Below are 20,268 nucleotides of genomic sequence, written 5' to 3'. Positions count from 1 at the left end.
TCCCTCCCTCCCCTCCCCTCTTCTGAAAATGGTAGGCAGTTTGATATAGTTTATACATGTGTTATCACGTAAAACATATTTCTATATTTATCACGGTTGTGAAAAAAGAAACAGATCAAAAGGAAATAAAACCATGAGAAAGAATTAAGTGAAAAAATATTCTTCAATCTGCATTATTAGTCAGTCTATCAGTTCTTTATCTGGATATGGACAGCATTTTTCCTCGTGAAATCTTTGTACTTGTCTTGGATCCGTGTGTTGCTGAGAAGATCTGAGTCATTCATAGTTGATCATCATGCCATGTTGCTGATACTGTGTACAATATTTTCCTGGTCCTGTTCATTTCACTTTGCATCAGTTTGTACAAGTCGGTTAAGAAGTACTTAAAAGAGCATTTGGGGATTCCTATCCAGGTAATCTGAGCAATGAAGTCACTTTCAACTCTTGAGATTTGCTCCCTTAATGAAAGAACTATGGTATTCTGTGATGTGGGTGGGTTTGGAGGGTCAACATTGACCATCTGGTTTGCTATATAAAGTTCAGTTGTCTTTAGTCTCTTGAGGGCACAACTTTCTTCCATTTTTTTTTCTTTCTGCTTCCTTCCTCACATCGAGAGCATTGAATTATTAATAGCCAGTGCAGTTAACTCTACAGAAACACACACACACACACACACACACACACACACACACACACCAAAACACAGAAAAACAGAGTAGAAAATTAATAGGCATTTAGTTTCCAGGGGCCTGTTCCTCTGCTCCTAATGAATGCTCACAAGGAAACTCAAGTCCATTATTCTAAATCCCAGCCCATGCAATGCAGCCAAAACCATTCCTAAGGCTGGGGCTCTGTGCATGGAAGACGTTCCTGGAATTCTTGGGGAAGAAATGTTTTGTAGCTGTCATGGCCGGCCAGCGAAGCCTGCAAAACCAGAGAACAGCTGGGTTTGGAGAGTTCTCTTTCTGGTCCATTTATTAAAATATATTTTTAGCCTGCCTTTTTCAGGTTGCTCTGCTAGTTTTTCCGGACCTGACCATTTCAAGTCCTTTTTTCCCCCCAAGACGGATGTACAGTGGGTGTGGTTGCAGCTCTTCAGTAGGGTTTATTAGCTACTGGATTGAAAAGGCCCCTTCCCTTTTCAGAAGAGCTCAGTGTGAGCATTGTTCAAAGAAATAACCAGAGCGGCTTTGTTGATTATTTTTAAATTAAGCAGAGAAAACACTGCAAATCCTTAATAAGAGAAGCCAGAAAAAAAAAAAGAGAACATTTCTTGTGGGGGGGGGGGTAATTTGGATCCAACATAGCCCAGTTATCAGACCCTCACACAAAACAGTCTCTTGTTTAGATTCTTACTGGGTGGGAGTGTGCCTGCCGGGTTGTTAGAGTTGTGCTTGGGTCCTGTTCCTAAGCCCTGCCTGAGGCCTCTCAGCCTTCCTCCTGCCCCAGTTTCCCCATCTGCTGTGTGAATAATGCTCATTTGTAAGGTCTTTTGAGTCCCCCCCACCCCAGATGAAAGCCCAGAGAGTACAAATTATGATGTCCTCTGGCATGAGTCACATCCTGCTGCTCCATCCCAGCCCCTCACTAAACTCCCTGCTGCTGCCCTGCCTACCAACTGGCCTCCCAAGAAAGGAGCCTGCCTGCTTCCTGGGGATGCTGGCTAGGAGAAAGAGTACCACAGGTATAGTAACTAAGCCTTCTCTGGATGGCTTTTCAGTGTGCTAGGCTGAGGAATCCTCCTTACTAGGATCTTAGTCACTGCCCACGTGACCTCCCCTAACCTTCTTTACATAAGGAAGAACATATTTTACCCCTGGAGCCTCAGACAATGTGTATATACACATACCTGTGCTAATGTAGCCTTGGTTTGTATCTGTCTAAGCCTTGGGAAATGTGGAGGAAGGGCAGGGGGTGTTGGCTGGGAGTAGGTACAAAGATCCTTCTTCCAGTCAAAACCTAAATAAAAATAAATATTAACCATCTAAGTGATTGCATCAACACTCAAGTCCCCACCCCTGAGTTAGGCCTATTTTCATTGAGTACAAAACCAAGAAAACAGAAGCCAAGGAAAATGTTTAAATATGAAAAAACCCCAACAGGTTGGGGTGGGGGAAGTGGTTTTAATAGGGTACAAAGGGGAGAGGTGTTCTGCCGGCTTCACTTAGTGATGGACTGCCTTGCTGTGATACTAACAGCCTCATTTACTTATCTATAGAATCATACAGTTACATTCAGGGCTCTCTGAGTTTCAGCCCTGAAAAGATCTTGGGGCCCCAAGCCCTTATTATACAGCTGAAAAAGGCAAGACCCTGAGAGGAGTTAGCTTTGGGCCTGTGTAGGAGCTGTGTCAGTACTGTTAGTAGAGTGGAGTTTTGTTTTGTTTTGTTTTGTTTTGTTTTGTTTTGTTTTTTGGGAGGGGGGCATCTTATTTGGGAAAAGGGGGAGTGTAGGAGAGAAGTAGAATCTTCAACTTCTCAGTGCCTAAGACAGGTTGTGACTGTGAGAGTGGAGAAGGGTAGGTTCTGGTAGCTGGGAGTTCATAAAGGACATGGATTTAGAGCGAAAGGAAACTCAAAAGATTATCTAATCCAGCTCCCTCATTTTACAGATGAGGAAACTGAGTCCTGTTATTTTCCCTGCAAAGTTAATAGGTGGGGGGGCGGAGAGAACGGGAAGTGGTGGTTCCCATCACCTCCTCTGCCCACCCCACGTAGTGGTGGACTATTGACATCCACCAGCTTTGCGACCCCTTTTCCCCAGTGGGAGGGATGCTGCAGCTATTGAGGAGGATGGATCTCGTCTCCCTACCTCCCCTCCCGTCCCCTCCTCTCCTGGAATTCCCGGTTTCCTGGCCGCTGGTGGGGCGGGCTCACTTTATGGGCAGGCCTCCCGACTCCCCAGACGGCGATGGGGCCTGTGCCGGGGATCTGGCCTGGGTCCAGAGCCCAGAGCCCGGAGCCCGGCTGCCTTTCCAAGATGCGTGTGTGTCGGGGTGGGGGGGGGGGAGGTGGCTGGGGGAAGCTGGCGGGGAGACCCTCCCGACAGACAGTTTGTGGGGGGTGAGCAGCATCTCTCCCTCAGTCAGGGTTTCTGCCACTTGCATTTCAGCTTTGCGCCCTGACAACGCCTGTTTGTAGCTGGGGCTACAAGACTCAATCTGGGGCCGGAGTGGGGGGCAGGACTTCTTCCCACTCCTCTCCTTTGTCGTTTCCCCTAGTCCACCACATTCCTCTGTCCCCCATCCCCAAGTCCCTTCTTCCCTCCATCCTGCCCTTCCCCTTCATTCCCACCTCCAAATCCCCCATCTTTCTTCCCCTTCCTTAACTCTTCTTTTCCTGTATTGTCCCCCTTTTGCCCCTCTGTCCTCCATCTCTCCTTTTCCCATACTCTCTCCCTTTCTCCTCCCTTTTCTCTCTCCTCTCTCCCCTCTTCTCTCCCTCCACTATTTTTCCTCCCTCCCCTCCCACCAGTCTCTCCCCTCCCCTCCCTCCTCTCTTTTCTCTCTGCTCCCCTCCCCTCTCACCGCTGTCTTCCCTCCCCCTCCTTTCCCTCCAGGCTCCCCCTCCCCTCTGCTCTCTCTTCTACCCTCCCCTCTGCTCTCTCCCCTCCCCTCTCTCTCTCTCTCTCCTCTTCCTCCCCTCTGCTCTCTCCCCTCTCCCCCCTCCCCTCTGTTCTCTCTCCTCCCCCCTCCCCTCTGCTCTCTCCCTTCTCCCCCCCTCCTCCTCCCACCCCCTCCCCTCTCCGCCCTCCCTCCCTGGCCTCCCTCCTTCCCCGGCCGGCCGGCGGGCTGTTGGTCCCATTCCTTGGTGCCCAGCGCTCCCTCGCGCAGCCCCTCTCGGCTGCGGGCTCGGGCTCGGGCTCGTGGCCGAAGCCGAGGCCGGGCCAGGCTGGGGGCGGGGGCTGGGGGCCGGGCTCCGGGGCCGTCTCGGGAGGGAGGGTCGGCGGTAGCCGCAGCGGGCTGGCAGCGGGCGCGGGCCCGGAGGCGGCGGCGGCCGAGGTCAGCGCCGCAGGGCGAGGCTAGCCCGGGGCCGGCCGGCCCCCGGCCCGGGCCCAGCCATGTGGTGCCTGCACTGCAACTCGGAGCGGACCCAGTCGCTGCTGGAGCTGGAGCTTGACAGCTGGTAAGGCTGGAGGGGCGGCTGGGCCGGACCTGGCCGGGGGCGGGGGAGAGGGCGCCGCTGCTGCAGTCGGGAGCCCCAGTCCCCGGCCTCCGGCTCCCGGCCCCTGGGCTCTGGGCTCTGGGCTCTGGGCTCTGGGCTCCGGGCTCCCAGCTCCCAGCTCGGGCTCAGGCTGGGGCTCTGCCGCTTGTCATTTCGGAATGTGCGTGCGTGCGTGCGTGTGCTGGGGGGAATGGCCTCGAGTGGCCGGGAATGCAAGCACACGGAGCGCTGGGAGCCCATGGGCGTGGGGATACATAGCGTGGCCCCCGGGGCCGAGACTGGCTGGAGGGAGCCGCTGATCTAGGGTTCGGGGGGGGGGGTCTAAGGGGTGGGAGGTACTCCTGGGCAGCTGCGTGTGTGCAAGAGTTGGGGAGTGAGTGAGTGTGTGTGTGTGAGTGAGAGAGAGAGAAAGAGAGATACTGAGAGACAGAGACAGAGTGTGCAATTGTGCCAGTGTGTGTATTTGTATAGGACACGATCTGAGATGGTAACAGCAGATTTGTGTGCCCCACGATTTATCAGTCAGTCAGGCATTGATTTCACCCGTACTGTGTGCCAGGCACTATGCTAAGTCTACTGAGAAAGTCTACAAGTATAAATATGAATGTATTTGTGTGTCAGAGAAACTATTTGTTGTACATTTGTTCGAGAGCCTAGAAGTCTGAACATGCATTTATTGGGTGTGTGTGTGTTTGTGTGTGTGAGTCAGAGGTAGTCCGTGAGTGCATTTGTGTGTGTTCAGAATACTTGTGTGAATGTATTTTTGGACTATGGGTCTGTAAATGTATTTCTGTGAGTCCAGAGGTACGTGAGAGGATCTAGATATGTGTCTGTAGAGTGTGAATTAATTTTTGTATTACTGGCTGTGTGAGTATGCCTGTGTGTGATGAATATAGATTTCATATCTGAGTACCCAGTGCTCCCCTCCCCCTCACCAACAGCATAACTGCACACTCGGGTTCCACTGCATGGAACTGTACTGGGCAGAGACCGGGAGGAGGGGCCTTTTAACGGTGACTCAGGGCAAGGATCCTTTTTGGTGCTATATGATCTTTATTTTTTAAATGTCTTTAAAAGTGTTCCACATAGCACTGCTGGGTGGTTACAGACCTGTTTCTTTAAACAGCTCCTGCTCCACCCCCTAACCCTTGGTAGTGCAGTGTCTTGGACTCTGAGGATGTTGTGCTTGGTAGATGCCTATCCTTGCTGCTATGAAGTTTGGAAAACTTAGTGTTCTTACTGAGTCCATCTCCTGAAGCCTGTGGGAAGATAGGGAGCTGGCCTTCTTCTTAAGCTTGACACTCAAAAAGATACGAACTTTACTTAGGGAGAATGGGGGAAGCAGAAAAAATGTAACCCCAGCACCATCTGTCTTTGAATTAAAATGACTTTAGTAACCCCTTCCAGGTCTTAAGGGTTATTCCTAGAAGAATCTAATGTCTAGATGATTAGCTCACTATAGTATCCCAGTTTCTTCTTTCTTCCTTACTCTCTGTTTCCCAAACAAAATACAAGAAGAGACCTTAAGAAGTCACCTTGACTAACTAAATTGCGTCCAAGTCTGACAACCCAGTTATTATCTCCAGACTGGAATGAGGGAAGATGCCCAGTTCTTATATTCCTACAGTGAAGTGCCTGTCACCTATTTTGGTGTAGTAGTTAGAGAGCTGTCCAGGAAAATATGAGTTCAAGTTGCAGCTCAGATACATCTGATGGCTGTTGACCTGAACAAGTCACTAAACTTTACACTCAGTTCTTTAGGCAACTCTTTGATACTGTAAATTGCAAAGTGCCAGCCTGCGCTGGTAGAGGGAATTTTTCTATTTCAGTGAAATCACAGGGCTAGTCCTTCTATTCCTAACTCTTGGAAATGATCACTTTCAGAATCTCTCCTGCTACCCTTCCAGCCCATTTCCACTGGTTCTGCTCTCAGAGGAGATGGAGAACAGCTGCTCTAAAAGTTGCAGGCAGGACCAAAACACAGGTGCACACAGTGACCACTTATTTTTAAAGTTATCCAGGGTATATTTTGTACTGGTTAGAGTCAGCCTCCTAAATCCCTTGCATTTGCTCTAACGCCCCTGGTATGTGGTCTGAGAAATCTCTCAGAGGAAACCAGCAAGTTTGGCACATTTCCTTTGCCTCTCTGGTATTAAAGTTACTCTTTAAACATTCTTTCCTGTACCCTTAACACTCACCTAACACCCACCATGAATACTATCAAGGTCTAGAATCTGTGAGAATTCTAGGACACAAATTTTGTGAAGTCAAGTCAATAAACATTTATCAAGTGCCTGTAATATGCCAGGCTCTGTGCTCAGCACTGGGGATGCAAAGACAGGCAAAAGACAGTCCCTACCCTTAAAGAGATCATAGTCTAATGGAGGAGACAACATGCAAAACAACTGCATACAAGATAGATTGGAGATAATCAACAGAGGGAATTAAGGGGGATCTGGAAAGGCTTCGGGTAGAAGGTGGAATTTTGGCTGAGACTTAGGAAGCCAGGTTTTAGGCTCCAGTCAGATCATATATACTACCCAAAGATTTTAAATGTAAAAGATTTAAAAACCAAGTTGAATTAAATGGGAATGGTTTAGCCTAGAGAAAAAAAAAATACCTAGTGGGAGATAGGATAGCTTTCTTCAGATATTTGAAAGGCTGTCTTTTGTAAGCAGAATGAGACTTATTCTCTTTGTAGGAAAAATGGGTAGAAGCTGAAGAGAGGCAGATTTCAGATCAACATAAGGAAATTTTTTTTCCAATAATTAGCACTAACCAGAAGTGGAATGAACTGCCTAGGAGGTAGCAGGCTTCCTGTCATTACAGATCTTTCAATCAATGGCTAGATAATACCTTGTTAATAATATATTGTTAATGTATAATTATATATATACACACATACACATACCTATATATACACATACACACACCTACACACATTATATATATATATATATATATGTATGTATGTATATGTTTATATGAATATAAGCTCCTTGAGGACAGGGATTAGTCTTTCTTTCTATTTGTATCCCTAGCATAGTGCCTGGCACGTAGTAGGTACTTAATAAGTGTTTGCCGATTGATTGATGGGGTGAGGGAGATAATAAAATATCCTTTAATACAAGGAGCACTCACCCATCTGTTTGGAATGTTTTGGTGGGTATAGACTACCCTGGAGGCAGAGGAATGGACTGGATGACCTTTAGAAGATTCTACTGGCCTGGCTAGAATTTTATATCTCTTCCCAAGGAAGTCGAACTCTGTACTAGTTGTGTTAATATTTACACAACTTCAGCTCCAGAATAGTGGCTTTTCCTGACAACTGCCTATATAAACAGCATGATGGTTGAGCAAATAGGATATTGGGAGAAGGGAAAGAAAAGGGACCGCTGGGGTTGCTGAAGATGAACTGTGTGAGAGCCTGTTTCCTTGTATTATATCTGCCAGGTGGTCCCCAGAATGTGAGTGTGTGACAGAGAGAAGGCCTTGCACCAAATAAGTCAGAGACCACTTAAAATGAATGTTGGCTAAGAACAGAATTACTGGCCCACCATATCACCCTCCCACTTTCCACTGGGGTGGTACTACTCAAGAGTTCAGGGTCCTGTGAAACATTAAACTTACATTATCGTCAATGCCTGGCACACAGTAGGTGCTTAATACGTGCTTGTTGATGATGTGATGAGTGATCCATTAGTCTTCTTGGGTTCTAGTTCTGATAGCAGTTATGTAGGTGAGGTTTTGGCCCCTACCCTGGAACCAGGACCAACTCTGCATGGAGGCATCTCACGAGTCATATGATCAGGGAAAGAAAGAAGGGAAGGAGGGAAGACCGAGGGGTGTGTCTACATGTGTATATGAGAGTGGATCAAATCATCTCTAAGGCCCCTTCTCAATTTAGACATTTTATAATTTATTTCTCTCCCTCTCCTAATCATGCCTGGAATATCACTCCAGAAAACTTAAAGAAAAATAAAACAATTTTGTTCCTTGAAACTGTGATCCAGCACAGCCATAGACTCTAGGAAAGAGATTGATTTTGAGTGGAAAAGAAAATGACTTAATGGAATGGGAGTGAACATTTGGTTTCTTAAATATAATTTAGAGTTGGTTCTAAAAAAACAAATGTAATGAGCCTAAAGCCCATCATATCTCTTGAGAAATTAATTGATATGGACTTAGAGAGCTATTTGTTTGGCCAACTCCAACCTGGTGAGCCGAAGTTGCTATCAGAGAAAATTGATGGAGTTTATGGATGGAAATATGGCCTACTGCCACCCAGCAGTGCGTGTTATCCATCTAATCAATGGCCCTGTCCCAAGTTGGGTAGTTTCCTAGTGTTAGGTATTCACAGCACACGAGAACCTGCTCTGATTGCTGCTGACGGGCAAAGTTATCCTGCATGTATGGTTGGTATTTTGTGATGATGAATGAATGCAACCCAAATGGTACCATTTTTCTGCATTTCTGTATTTAGAACAGGAAACCTCCTTTTGTGACTACACCATTCACCTCTCTGCATTTTAGTTTTAGGGACTTAAATGCTGTTGATAACAGATATTTCTTCTTTTACTGTCCTCCTGGGGTATGGTTTTGGTGAGGTTTTTTTTTTCCCTTTTGTTTTAAATTGAGTTGTAATGATCTTTTTCCTCCTTAAAGCTGATGGCAATTGTCACGCAATATTGTTGCAAAAGTTGTTGCTGAGTATTGTCACCCAGCTTTTAGCTGTTTTCTGTTTTATTGATTATAGCTGTGCTTTTGCTGCCATTTTCTGTATTCAGAGAGTCTTTTCATTTTGCCAGTTTATGGACTTTGTCCTAAAATCATTGGTGTTTTAATTTGTTCTCCGAGGCCCAGCATACAGCCATGGTGGATGATTTTGCTCGCATAGTTTTATATGATTATTACATGCTTCATAGTTCACATTTCTAGATTGCTTCGAGGTTTACAAAGTCTACTGGTAACAACCCTATGAGATAGGAAATGCAAGTTTTATCATCCTCATTTTAAAGATGATGGACCAAACAAGGCCAAGTGACTTGCCCATGGACCCATGATAAGCATCAGAGCAGGGTTCAAAATCACCTCTGGACTCCAAATCTAAAAGCATTGTTTTTTGCTGTATGGTTTTGTGTTTCAGTGGGAGACTTATACTTAGAACTATAGACAGAGCTGGAAAGGACTCAGAGGAGCTGTGCTCCAATCCTTTTCTAGGTGAATAAATCGTGATGTCACCTCTTCTTGTTTTAGTCTTCAGGCTGATAAAACATCCCCTTTTGGGGAGGGGGAGGAGGTTAAATAAAATTCAGCAAAAACATTTAGCTGCAGTGAACATGAGGCCATACTCTTGTGGCTTTCTGGAAAGACTAAGTGTCTGGGGTTATCCCCACACTTCAAAACTGCTTTAAGTATTCAGCTACCCAGCTGTGATTTGATCAATGGGACCTCAGCTTTTCCCTCTTTGGTACCTTGCCCAAACCTTCTTTATAACCCCCACAGACCTAAACAGCTCCATTCCACTTCTCAGCCAGGATTCACTAGCAGAGCAGTGATGCGGTCCTTCATCCTCATTGATTTTTCATCAAATGGAATGTTGTATGTATAGAGGAATATAGGCCACAAAGCTTTTTTTTTCTAAGTGTGGTGGAAAGTTGGCCCTGAAGTCAGAAGAACTGGGTTCTAATTCTCAATATACCATTAACTGACCTTAAGCACATCACTTCACATGCACCTGACCTTGCTTTTCTCTGCAATAAAGGCATCAGACATGATCTCCAAATTCCCTTTCGGGGTATACACTCTGATTCAGCGTCTTGAATAAACAGAAAGCAGTCACCATACTTTGACCACTTCGGACATACCAAATGCATTTGGGCCAGTAAATTTGGCTCTTGTAAAGCAAGGGAGAATCATTTGTAAATTGGAATATCTGGAATGGTTGAGTCCTACCCCTTGTTAGCACAAATGAATAGTCTTCCCCTGAAATAGGCTACAATTAGTGCCCAGGAGGAATTTGTCTGCCAACATTAATCTTCTCTTCATAGAATCCGGCTGTCAGAACTGGAATAATTCTAGGCTAAGCCCCTTCATTGAACTTCTGAGATTGAGGTGCAGAAAAGGGAAGCCCTTCCTGTGGGTCGCACAGGTAATGATATATAATAGAGGAGGAATTCCAAACCACATCTTCATGACTCCAGATCCAGTGCTTTTTCCACCAAATGGCCTTTAAGGCTTTCAGGATCATCCAGGCTAGCCTCTTCATTTTAGAGACAAGGAAGCTGGGGTGACTTAGTTTTGACGTTCACGTAGCTAGATCTATGAGTTTTGAACCCTGGTTTTCCTTCTTTCCATTAATACCATGCTCCCTTGTGCCTTTTTGATACAGAGTAAAACATACTCCCTATTTCCTCCTTCTAATGGGTCATTTTTTTCTTTCTCTCTATGTCAGTGTGCACCAGATAGGGATTCACAGTGTCAGATGTGAACTCGGTAGTTCCATCATGCTAATAAACTTTTGTTTTTTTCTGCTTGGGGACAACTTGGCCCGGAGGCTTCAAATCTTCATGCTTGACTTAACACAGTTGCTTGCTCCTGCCCAGCCGCCCAGAGTTAAACAACAGAGGCAGAAGAAAGATAGGTAGGAGGAAAAATTAAGGAGCAATGAGGTTTTCATCTTATGTTTTGAGGAAGTAGAAATTCAAAGTAGTGTAACAGATTGAAGACTCAGTCGAAAGAAACTAAAACCTCTGGGCTGCTGCGTGTATATTTTTAAAATATAGTATTGCAAGTCAGTGAACTGAAATGGTCCACCAAGAAGTGGAAAATTAAAGAGTGTTATGGAAATTGCATTGCCTGTAGAGTTGAGAAATTGCAAAATACAGGTTGCCTGCTGTTCAGTTTTGCTGCTGGCAAGAATTACTTAGACATTGTAGATGGATGGAACTGTGGAGTTGTAGAAAATTTGACGGAGAGGACTATTTGTGGTCTAGGAATATTCATAGAATTCTAGAGTTGGAATGGCCATCCATTCCTCTACATAAGCATTAATCTCACCCTCTCCCCCTCCTTCCCCCAGCCCTGGCATCCCTGACAGTGGACATATATAGCTGCTACTGAAGTAACTTAAGTGGAGAGCTCCCTGCTTCTTCACCAAGCAACCCACTGGTTTTCGGGCACCCCTGACTGCGTGTAATAACCTGATGTATGCTCTATGTCTGGGACCCTCCCTGGGGCATTTGGGTCAATTTCCTCCAAAGTTGTTAACTTATTTTGGTGTTATGGACTAAAGCCTGTGGGCCCCTTTTCAGAATAATGTTTTTAATTAATTGAAGGAAATGCTAAATTTCAGTTGGGAGTTAGTGAAAATAAAGATATAATGTTTTCTTGAGTTCACAGGACCCCCCCACCCACCCAATCAAATAATGGACTCCAGATGAACAACCTTTGCTCTCACATAGTACCAGGAAAGGGGCAGCAGTACTTGAAGCATCTTCTAAATCCACTGAGAATTGTCCCTTTGCAGGGCAGCTAGGTGGCGCAGTGCATAGAGCACCGGCTCTGAAGTCAGGAGAACCTGAGTTCAAATGTGGCCTCAGACCAAACACTTGTAACTAACTGGCTGTGTGACCCTGGGCAAGGCACTTAACCCCAATTGCCTAAAAAAAAAAAAATTGTCCCTTTGGGCATCTAGATCTCATTTTACAATAGGCCTCTCAGGATGGATTTCCTTAGAGTAATCTCTCCAAGCTTAGACATCATTCTCTGCACTTTCCATAGCACATTCTTGTGCTTTTTTTTTTTTTGGTAGCTGCTTCTACTCCTTTGAAGATGTGAGTAAGCCTTTTGCCAGTTCTGCCTCAGGCTCCCTCCCAAGGACAGTGTCTTTGGGTCTTCTCCCCTCCTTCCTCTGGCCAGACTACCCATGAAGGCTGCCTCCATTCCAGGGCTGGAGCTCAATGTTGGGTAGGGAAGAACAGCTGAGACAAATGCTGAGGCTGAAACTGACAAAGATGGGAAATTGGAGGCAGAGAGAGCCAAGACAGAACCGTTGGCATGCATGGACCTGGGATTTTAGAGTAGCAACACAAAGAAGTTGAACAAAAAAAGCTTCTCTCTTAATCTTTTTAAATGTACATATTTTAATAATCTATAATCAGTGTGCTCATATTATCTTGTGTCCTGCTCTTTTAACTTGATGATATTTCATATGCAGCTTTCTGTGTATTAATATACTCAATACATTTGTAATTTCCAACAGCTTTATTGCCTTGGGTCTGCAATTGTTTTAAAGAAAATTTTGATAACTGTATATCAATATTAATTGGCTTTCTTTGTAACCCACTGTATTTTATCTTATGCATTTTGAAACACTATGCTGAGAAGGGGTCCACAGACTTCACCAGACTACCAGGGGGGCCATTACACAAAAATGGTTAAGAACCCCTGCCCTGGTATGTTATTTCATACCAGAGTTTGCTTAGCACTGCCCTATTGTTAGCAATTTGGGTTGTTTCCAATTTTTTTTCTTGCTATTATAAATAGCATTGCTATGAACAACTTGGTACAAATTACTTTTTTTTTTCCTTTTGGGGTATTTTCTTGAGTTTCATTCCTAAAGCAGAATAAAAGAATATGAAAAGTTTTATAGTTCTTGTTATGAATTGCCAGATTTCACCAATTTGTAGTGTTACCAACAATATCTAAACATACCTGTCTCTCTCTATTCAGTATTCCCTGCCCCATCTTTTCACCCCATCTCCCACCATCACTGAAAGCAGGATGTGGCAGAAAGTGGGAGGGGGATAAACTGGATGGGAAGAGCAAGGAGTAGTAGAAAAAGATGATAGAGGAACAGTATAATGTTATATCACCACATAAGGGGTTCCTAGCCTTCTTTATGTTATGGACCCATTTGGCAGGTAAAGTCTATGGGAATTCTCACAATAATGTTTGTAAATGCATAAAATAAAATACAAAGGAGACTACAAAGGAAACCAATTATGTTGAAATACAGTTATCAAAATATTGAAAAAAAAAAGTTCACAGACTCCAGTTTAAGGAACCCTGTACTATATTATAAACTCCATGAAGCCAGGAATGACTTATATTTTCTCTCTCCCTACTCTCCACCCCTAACACCTAGCTTTGTGGTCTCTACCTAAATCTGAACTGAATTGAATTGAGTACATGACCCTCCAAAGTCCTTTCTGTATATCTAGGGTACAATATTAGGTGTCTTGCTTTGCAGATGCTCTAAAAATAGATTCCGTTTGCAAGATAGTACATGCCATTTTGGAGCTTTTCCCAGTGGCCTGGCATCATAAAAATATGCCCTGCTAACCTGATAGAAAATTTTCCAAGAAATGTATTACATACTCCTTGCCCCTTTTAGAAAAACCCCTGATTGGAAGTACATATTGACAGGGAATCATAACTTATATATGGGTAGGAAGGAGTGACAAATGTGTCCTGTCCTTTGCTTTCTGGTGTCATTTGAGGGGAGGAGTATGCTTAGAAGCATAAACCATCATTTTTGATTCCCCGTATGCCTTCCAGAGCTGTAATTTAAATGTGAACATTTTTTCTAATTAAATTTTTTATTCACTTAATAAAAAATGTGAAATAGCCTAGGAAGATAATGAAGAGTGGTGCTGGGCTCTGCATGATTTTAATCACGTACCTGTAGCAACTCTTGCCTTGTTATCACTCTCAGGGAAGGTCTTTTGTGTTTCTTTTAGATAGGGATTGATGGGGCCAGAATCTGGCACTGAATAGAGAAAGAGAAGTAACTGATGACCAAGTGAGGATCAAGGTTAGAGATTTACATGTTCAGATGTGGATATGAGAGCTCTTTGTTTTTGGAAGCTGCTAAAAGGATATGGTCAGACCGGGATCTTTGCCATCTAACTTGTTTCTCCAATGGCAGGATCCATATTTCTGCCATAAGAGGGACCTGTTGTCCCCTCCAAACATGGCTGTGTTGACTCTTCTTTTCTCTACATCCTCATCACCTCAGGTATCACATTTGTACACAGGGAGCCCTGAATTCATGATGCTAGTTAAGTGGTTTGTTGTTCACAGTAGTATCTAGGACAAAAGAGATTGTATTCTGTACCCTGCACTGGCCAGCACACATCTGGGGTCCGTTCCAATTACCCCATTTTAGGGAGGCAATTAAAAAGATGGAGAACATCCAGAGGATGGTGACAGGCTCTAGATCATACATACCACTTAAAGATTTTAAATGTGAAAGATTATCAAACCAAGCTGAAAGAAATGGGCATGGTTTAGCCAAGACTAGGGGTAGGGAACCTTTTGACTGAGTCCAACATCTTTTTATTAAGGGGATTTGTTCTGTGAAGTTTGGATTCAGTCAGAGGGCCGCACTTGAGGATCTAGAGGCCTGGCGGAGAGAAAAAAATATGTAGTGGGAGATGTGATAGCTGCCTTCACATATTTGAAAGGTTGTCTTGTGTAAGCAGAATGAGACTTGTTCTGTTTGTAGGGAAAGTAGGTAGAAGCTGAAGAGAGGGAGGTTTCAGATCAACATAAGGAAAATTTTCCCCCCAAATTAGCACTAACCAGAAGTGGAATGGGCTGCCCAGGAGGTAGCAGGCTTCCTTCTCATTACAGATCTTTCAAGTGATGGGTAGAAACCATCTTGTTAATAATGCTGTAGAGCAGTGGTATCAAACACAGTAGGATGGCAAGTACCACAACCCTCCCCAGTGCAGCCTGAACTCGATTAAAGTGTAATTGGGAAATATTTAACAAAATAAATAAAAATATAATAAAACATGAATAATGTTGATGTGTGGTTTTCTAAGTCAATACATACGGATTCTCATGTATGGTTTTGTGACCCCTGTTCCTATTTGAGTTTGACACCACTGGGATAGAGAGGATTCTTATTCAGGTATAGTTTGGAATAGATAGATAACTTCTGAAATCTTCTGACTTTGATATTCAAGACTATTGTCCCCGTTTTGTAGAACCTACGCCTCATTTTTTAGGTTTTCGATGCTTCCTGCCACCCTTATTTTTCTCGACCTGACCCATCCTGTCTGGCATGCAAAGGGAAGGTGTAACTATTGAATTCTATTCACCTGTTTTAGTTGGAAACTTTTATAAAGGAGGGAAAAAGCAACAGACCCTGGGAGTCAGGAAACCTGAGTTCCAATTTGAGACCTGCCTTTCATTGGCTTTATGACCTTGAACAAGTAATATCACCAATTTAGACCTCACTTTTCTCCTTTGTGAAATATGAGGATTGGACTAGATGACCTCAAGCCCCTTTTAGTTCTAAAATGCTAGGATTTATATCATTCCCATCTGGAAGATCAAACTATGTTTGTTATTTGTTGCTTATTAATGGGGGAAAGTTAAGCCTCTTTTCCCTAGATGTGAGTGTGATCTGGTTTTGTTATTTGCAACACTCTGGGTGACTTGAGCAGATTTGGCTGATCTTACTAGCTAGGCAGGTGTGCCTTTTCTCCCTTAATGTTTCTTTCAGGCCTTTACAGACCATACACACATCATTCCAATAAAATATTCTTCAAAGACTAACTTGCCTTATAGAATCATAGAATCCCGGAATTAGAACCTTGATGGTCATCAGCCAACTTTGAATCCACCTAACTTTACTATCAGCCAGCCCACAAAGATATATTATTAATAATAATTAGTATCATTCTTCACACTCACATAATAATAACACATTTTATAACTAACTTTAGGATTTGCAAAGCAAAACTTATATAGCACTTTGAAATTTGTTTGTTTTTCAGCAACTTGCCTATGGTTTCTCAGCTTGTAAGTATCTGTGATGGGATTCAAACTTAGGATTTCAGAATGTACATCCAGCCATCTTTCCAATATATCATATTGCCTCTAATAGCTCCCATTTATATGGTATTTTAAGGTTTATAAACTTTTCTGCATGATAACCAGTAAGGCAGATGGTATAAGTGTTATTCATCCCCATTTTACAGATGAGAAAACAGAAGCTCAAATTAATTGATTTGCTCAGGGTCATACAGAGAGTATCAAAGCCCGGATTTTAAGACAAACCTAATTACCTCCAAGTCTAATGGATTTTCTTCCATGACACATTGTCTCTATACTGAGAGTTTTTGTTAAATACTTTATGAAATCCAGGCACGTTCTGCAACATTGCTCTAATTTATAGGAATTAGGGCCCCTGTCAAAAAAAGGAAAGGAGTTTGATCTGACATTACTTGTTCTTGGTGAACCCGTGCTGGTTCCTAGTAATCACTGCTTTGTTTTCTAAGCTTCCTCAAATCACTCATTGAATAATCTCTAATTTTTTTCCGCAGGGATCTATGTCAAATTTATCAATTTAGTTTTTAAAATCTGTTTTCTTTTTAAATAATTATATTTGCCTGTAACTTGTTCTCTTATACCTCCCCTATTCTTTACAGGACCACATGAGGTCCATTTGAGGTGGTATGGTACATTGGAAAGGGTGCTGGACTTGAGATCAAAGGGCTTGGCTTTGAATCCCAGCTCTGCCATTTTCTATCCATGTGACTTGGGCAAATTCCTTAATCTCTCTATGCCTGTTTCTTCATCTGTAAAATGAGATTTCACCCGATCCACACCAGATATCCTCTAAAGTCCCTTACCCTAAATCTGTAATCCTGTGGCTCCATTGAGGTTGTCATAGAAGTTATTGGTGCTTCCTGGGTGAGGGGAAGTGAGATGACCTCTAAAGTCCTTCATAGTTCTGTGATTCTAAAATCACCAGAATTGGTTAATTAATTGCATCTATAAGAGCTTCCATTATTGGGTTTGGAATGGAAGACATAATTTATCAGAAGACTCAAACCCATTTAGAGCTGAAGGTGCTGTCTTGCTATCATTTCCTCACTTAATTCACTCTTGTGTTTGTTTTAGAAGAAACTGGGTATCTTCATGGATAGAGAGCTGGACTTGGAATCAGGGTGATCTGAATTCAGATCCTGCTTCAGACACTTACCCTCAGTCATTCTGGGCAAGTCACTCTAATTTCTCTCATCTGTAGTACAGAAATAATTATAGCACCTACTTCACAGGGTCATTGTGAGCATCAAATGAGACAAAATATGCAAAGTACTAATCCAATGTAAGTGCTACTAGCTATTACCACAGTTACTGTTAGCCTCTTTAGTCAGAAGATCCTTCTACTCAAGAGAATAGAAGCAAAAAGCAAAATAGGTCGTAGAGGGTAAAAAGTGGTGGATTTGGAGTTTTAGAGGACCTGGTTTCAAATCCTGGAGAGCCCTGGGATGCCTACAGTTAGGGGTATATCCCAGGGGCATGGTCTAAGACTCTTTCTAGCTCTAAATTTATAGATATTATATGTGTAAAAAAATCTTTAACAGAAAACTTGTTAGTAGAGAAATGAACAATGATAACCTGTGGATCAAACCTGAAAGTCTAAGTTTATCTTAAAGTTAAACCTATGTAGACACATTTTTTTCAAATAAAATTTTTTTTGGTGTCTTTTGGTTTTTCCATTGCCTAAACTTTCCCTTATATTTTTCTCTCTCCCCTTTCCCAGAAAGCCATCCTATTTAACAAAAATGTTTATATATTTTTTAAAGAAAGAAAAAGAGGAAGGAGAGGAAAAAAATCAATATAACTGAACAATATTTAGAAAAAACTCTAAAATATATTCGATGTTCCATACCTGTGAAACTCCCACCTCTGCAAAGTAGTAGAGAGGTGTTTACTCATATCTCATATCTCATATCTCTGGTTTGAGGTCAGGCTGGTCTTTTCTAGTTTTGCAGTATTCAGTTGTGATTGTTTCGTAATTATTGCTCTTTCTATTTACGTTGTTGTAGTTGTTGTACATTGTGTTTTTTTGGCTTTGCTTATTTCACTGTGCATCAGTTCACATAAATCTTCCCATGCTTCTCTGCATTAATCAAGCTCATTGTCATTTCTTACAGAAATTCCATTCACGTATCACAATTTGTTTAGCCAAGTGGATACATTTTTAAGGGTTTCACTACACACCTTCCGATGGTGACACTCTGCTTTTAGATTTATTTATTTTTACATGTAAAAAAAATTACAAAAGATATACTCACATGAGGAAAGTGTAGTGTTTATGCTTCCAGACAGTTTTGGAGTCTTTGCTATAGAGGGCAATTCAAGTATCTAATGAATCTCCCAGTTAGGTCTGGAGGACCAGGAGCAGCTGTGATTACAGAAAATAAATTTTGTAAAATTTTAGGAAGTGTCAAGGCCAACAGAAAGATGTGATCTTATCTCTCACTATATGCTTCCCCTCTATGACCCCACTTCCACCAGCCAAAATACTCTATTTCCTCTACATCTTAATAATCCTTTGCCATTCTCACCTCTGTATCTTTGCTTACTATGTTCCCTTAACCTCCCTACTCCTCCCATTTTCCAGATCTTATCCCTTCTTCCAGCCCCATGTCCTTCACAAAGCCCTTTCTCAGCACTCCAATCTCTACAGATCTCAGAATTTAAGAGTGAGAAATGTTCTTAGAAGCTATCTCATCTGGATCTTGGACAAGAGTCCCTTCTATATCCCCAATGAATAGTCTTCTAGCCTCTTCTTGAAGTCTACCAGTGAGGAGAACCTGCTTCCTCCCCAAGGAACCCTTTGGGGGGAAAGAATTATTAGGATGTTTTTCCTTAGAATAGCCTAAATCTGCCTCAGCACTACTTCCACCCTCTGAGCCAAGTAAAACCAGTTTCATTCCCAAGATGGCCCTTCCAGTACTTAAAAGACTACTATTATGCCACCTAAATCTTCTCTTCAGTAAAGATCCAATGCTCATTCAACTAATGTGTAATCTCAAGGCCCCTTACCATTATAGTTGCTTTCTTATAAACATTATACAGTCTGACTGGGGTCAGAGTACAATAAGACTTTTACCTCCTTGTCCTGGACCCTGTGCCTCACTTTAAGGCAGCCTAAGATGGCATTGGGCTTGGTGTTTCTGTAACTTGGTGAGGGTGGGGTTGGCTGCCGTGTCATATTATTGACTTGCTGAACCTGAAGTCCACTAAACCCCCTACATCTTTTGGCGACAGTGAGGCAGCCTAAGAAAGTACCTTATTGGTGATAACAATGCCCACCCTACCTATCCCACAAGACTGATGTAAGAATCCCACGAGATATGTGAAAGCACCTCGAAGAATACAAAGCAGTTATCGTTCATTTGTTCAGCAATCATTTTATGATGCGTCTTCTAGGTAGAATGCTATCTATTAAGTAGTAGACCAGCTTTCCTTCCTTTGAGGGAGTCTGTATGCCTGCCCCTGGTGATGTCTGAGGTTATCAACACCCCCAGCCATCCTTACTGTCCCCTGCTCTCCCTATCAGGTGGTTAACAAAGAGAAACCTGTCCGTATTCCTGGTGAAGCTGGCCTGTGCTCAGAGTTGGAACTTGGGCCTCCCACCCCAGGAGCCTCCACAGTAAACTGGATAATGGAAATGCTGACATTCAACTGTCTAGCCATGGAAGCTAGAACTTCTGATCCATTCTATGAATGGATTCTTCTGAGTTACTAACATTTGGACATGGGAAGGGATTAGCAAAGGGTGTAGAGGAAATGTCATTTAAAAAAAACAACATCACCTTTTTTGAGAATCTTTTAAAAATGCCATCAGCCACTCTTCTACTTTAATTAGCAGATTTTTGCTTCCAGGATTCACTCTGGACAATGATGGTTTGATTCCATTAGCTAGAAGATCCAGTTACTAGGGAGCCTTTGAAAAACCATTTGGAGAAGGCTCGCTTTAAGTCATGCAGGTCTTCGAGAGAAGAGGGCTGGACAAGGAATAAAGAGGCCTGGTTCTACACATCTCATCTGGGTTATTAGGCAAATCATTTAAGCTCTCTTAGTGTAGTTCTGTAAAAATGGGGAAACAAATTTGCCTTACCTACTTTATGAGGATTGTTCTGAGGAGTGCATTTGGTAAACCTTGAGACACTGCATCTGTGGTGGTTTCATTACTGAATTTTTCTTTGTTCATTGAAAATCTTGCATGACATAAGGATCATTATCTGATAGTGAATTCTCATTGGTTAGGATTGTAGATGGGAGATGTAAA

General features: G+C 43.0%; 1 protein-coding gene across 4 annotated transcripts in view; it reads left to right on the top strand.

Moving 5' to 3' along the window:
* Positions 1 to 20,268, top strand: part of IQSEC1 (IQ motif and Sec7 domain 1) — a 208,750-nt gene that overhangs the window by 101,373 nt on the left and 87,109 nt on the right. Inside the window, exon 1 of one of the 4 annotated variants that reach the window (XM_027837065.1) lies at positions 4,040 to 4,124. The exons of the other annotated variants lie outside the window; for them this stretch is intronic. Within the exon in view, the coding sequence (XP_027692866.1) occupies positions 4,060 to 4,124 (65 nt within the window). The 5' untranslated portion in view covers positions 4,040 to 4,059. Of the gene's footprint in view, positions 1 to 4,039; positions 4,125 to 20,268 lie in introns of those variants that run through there. 4 annotated transcript variants of the gene reach the window in all.

Source organism: Vombatus ursinus, unplaced genomic scaffold (assembly GCF_900497805.2).
Source record: "Vombatus ursinus unplaced genomic scaffold, bare-nosed wombat genome assembly UNPS02014820.1, whole genome shotgun sequence".
NCBI lineage: Eukaryota > Metazoa > Chordata > Mammalia > Diprotodontia > Vombatidae > Vombatus > Vombatus ursinus.
The sequence above is the reverse complement of the archived record's forward strand: the minus strand, read 5'-3'. Positions and strand labels throughout refer to the sequence as shown.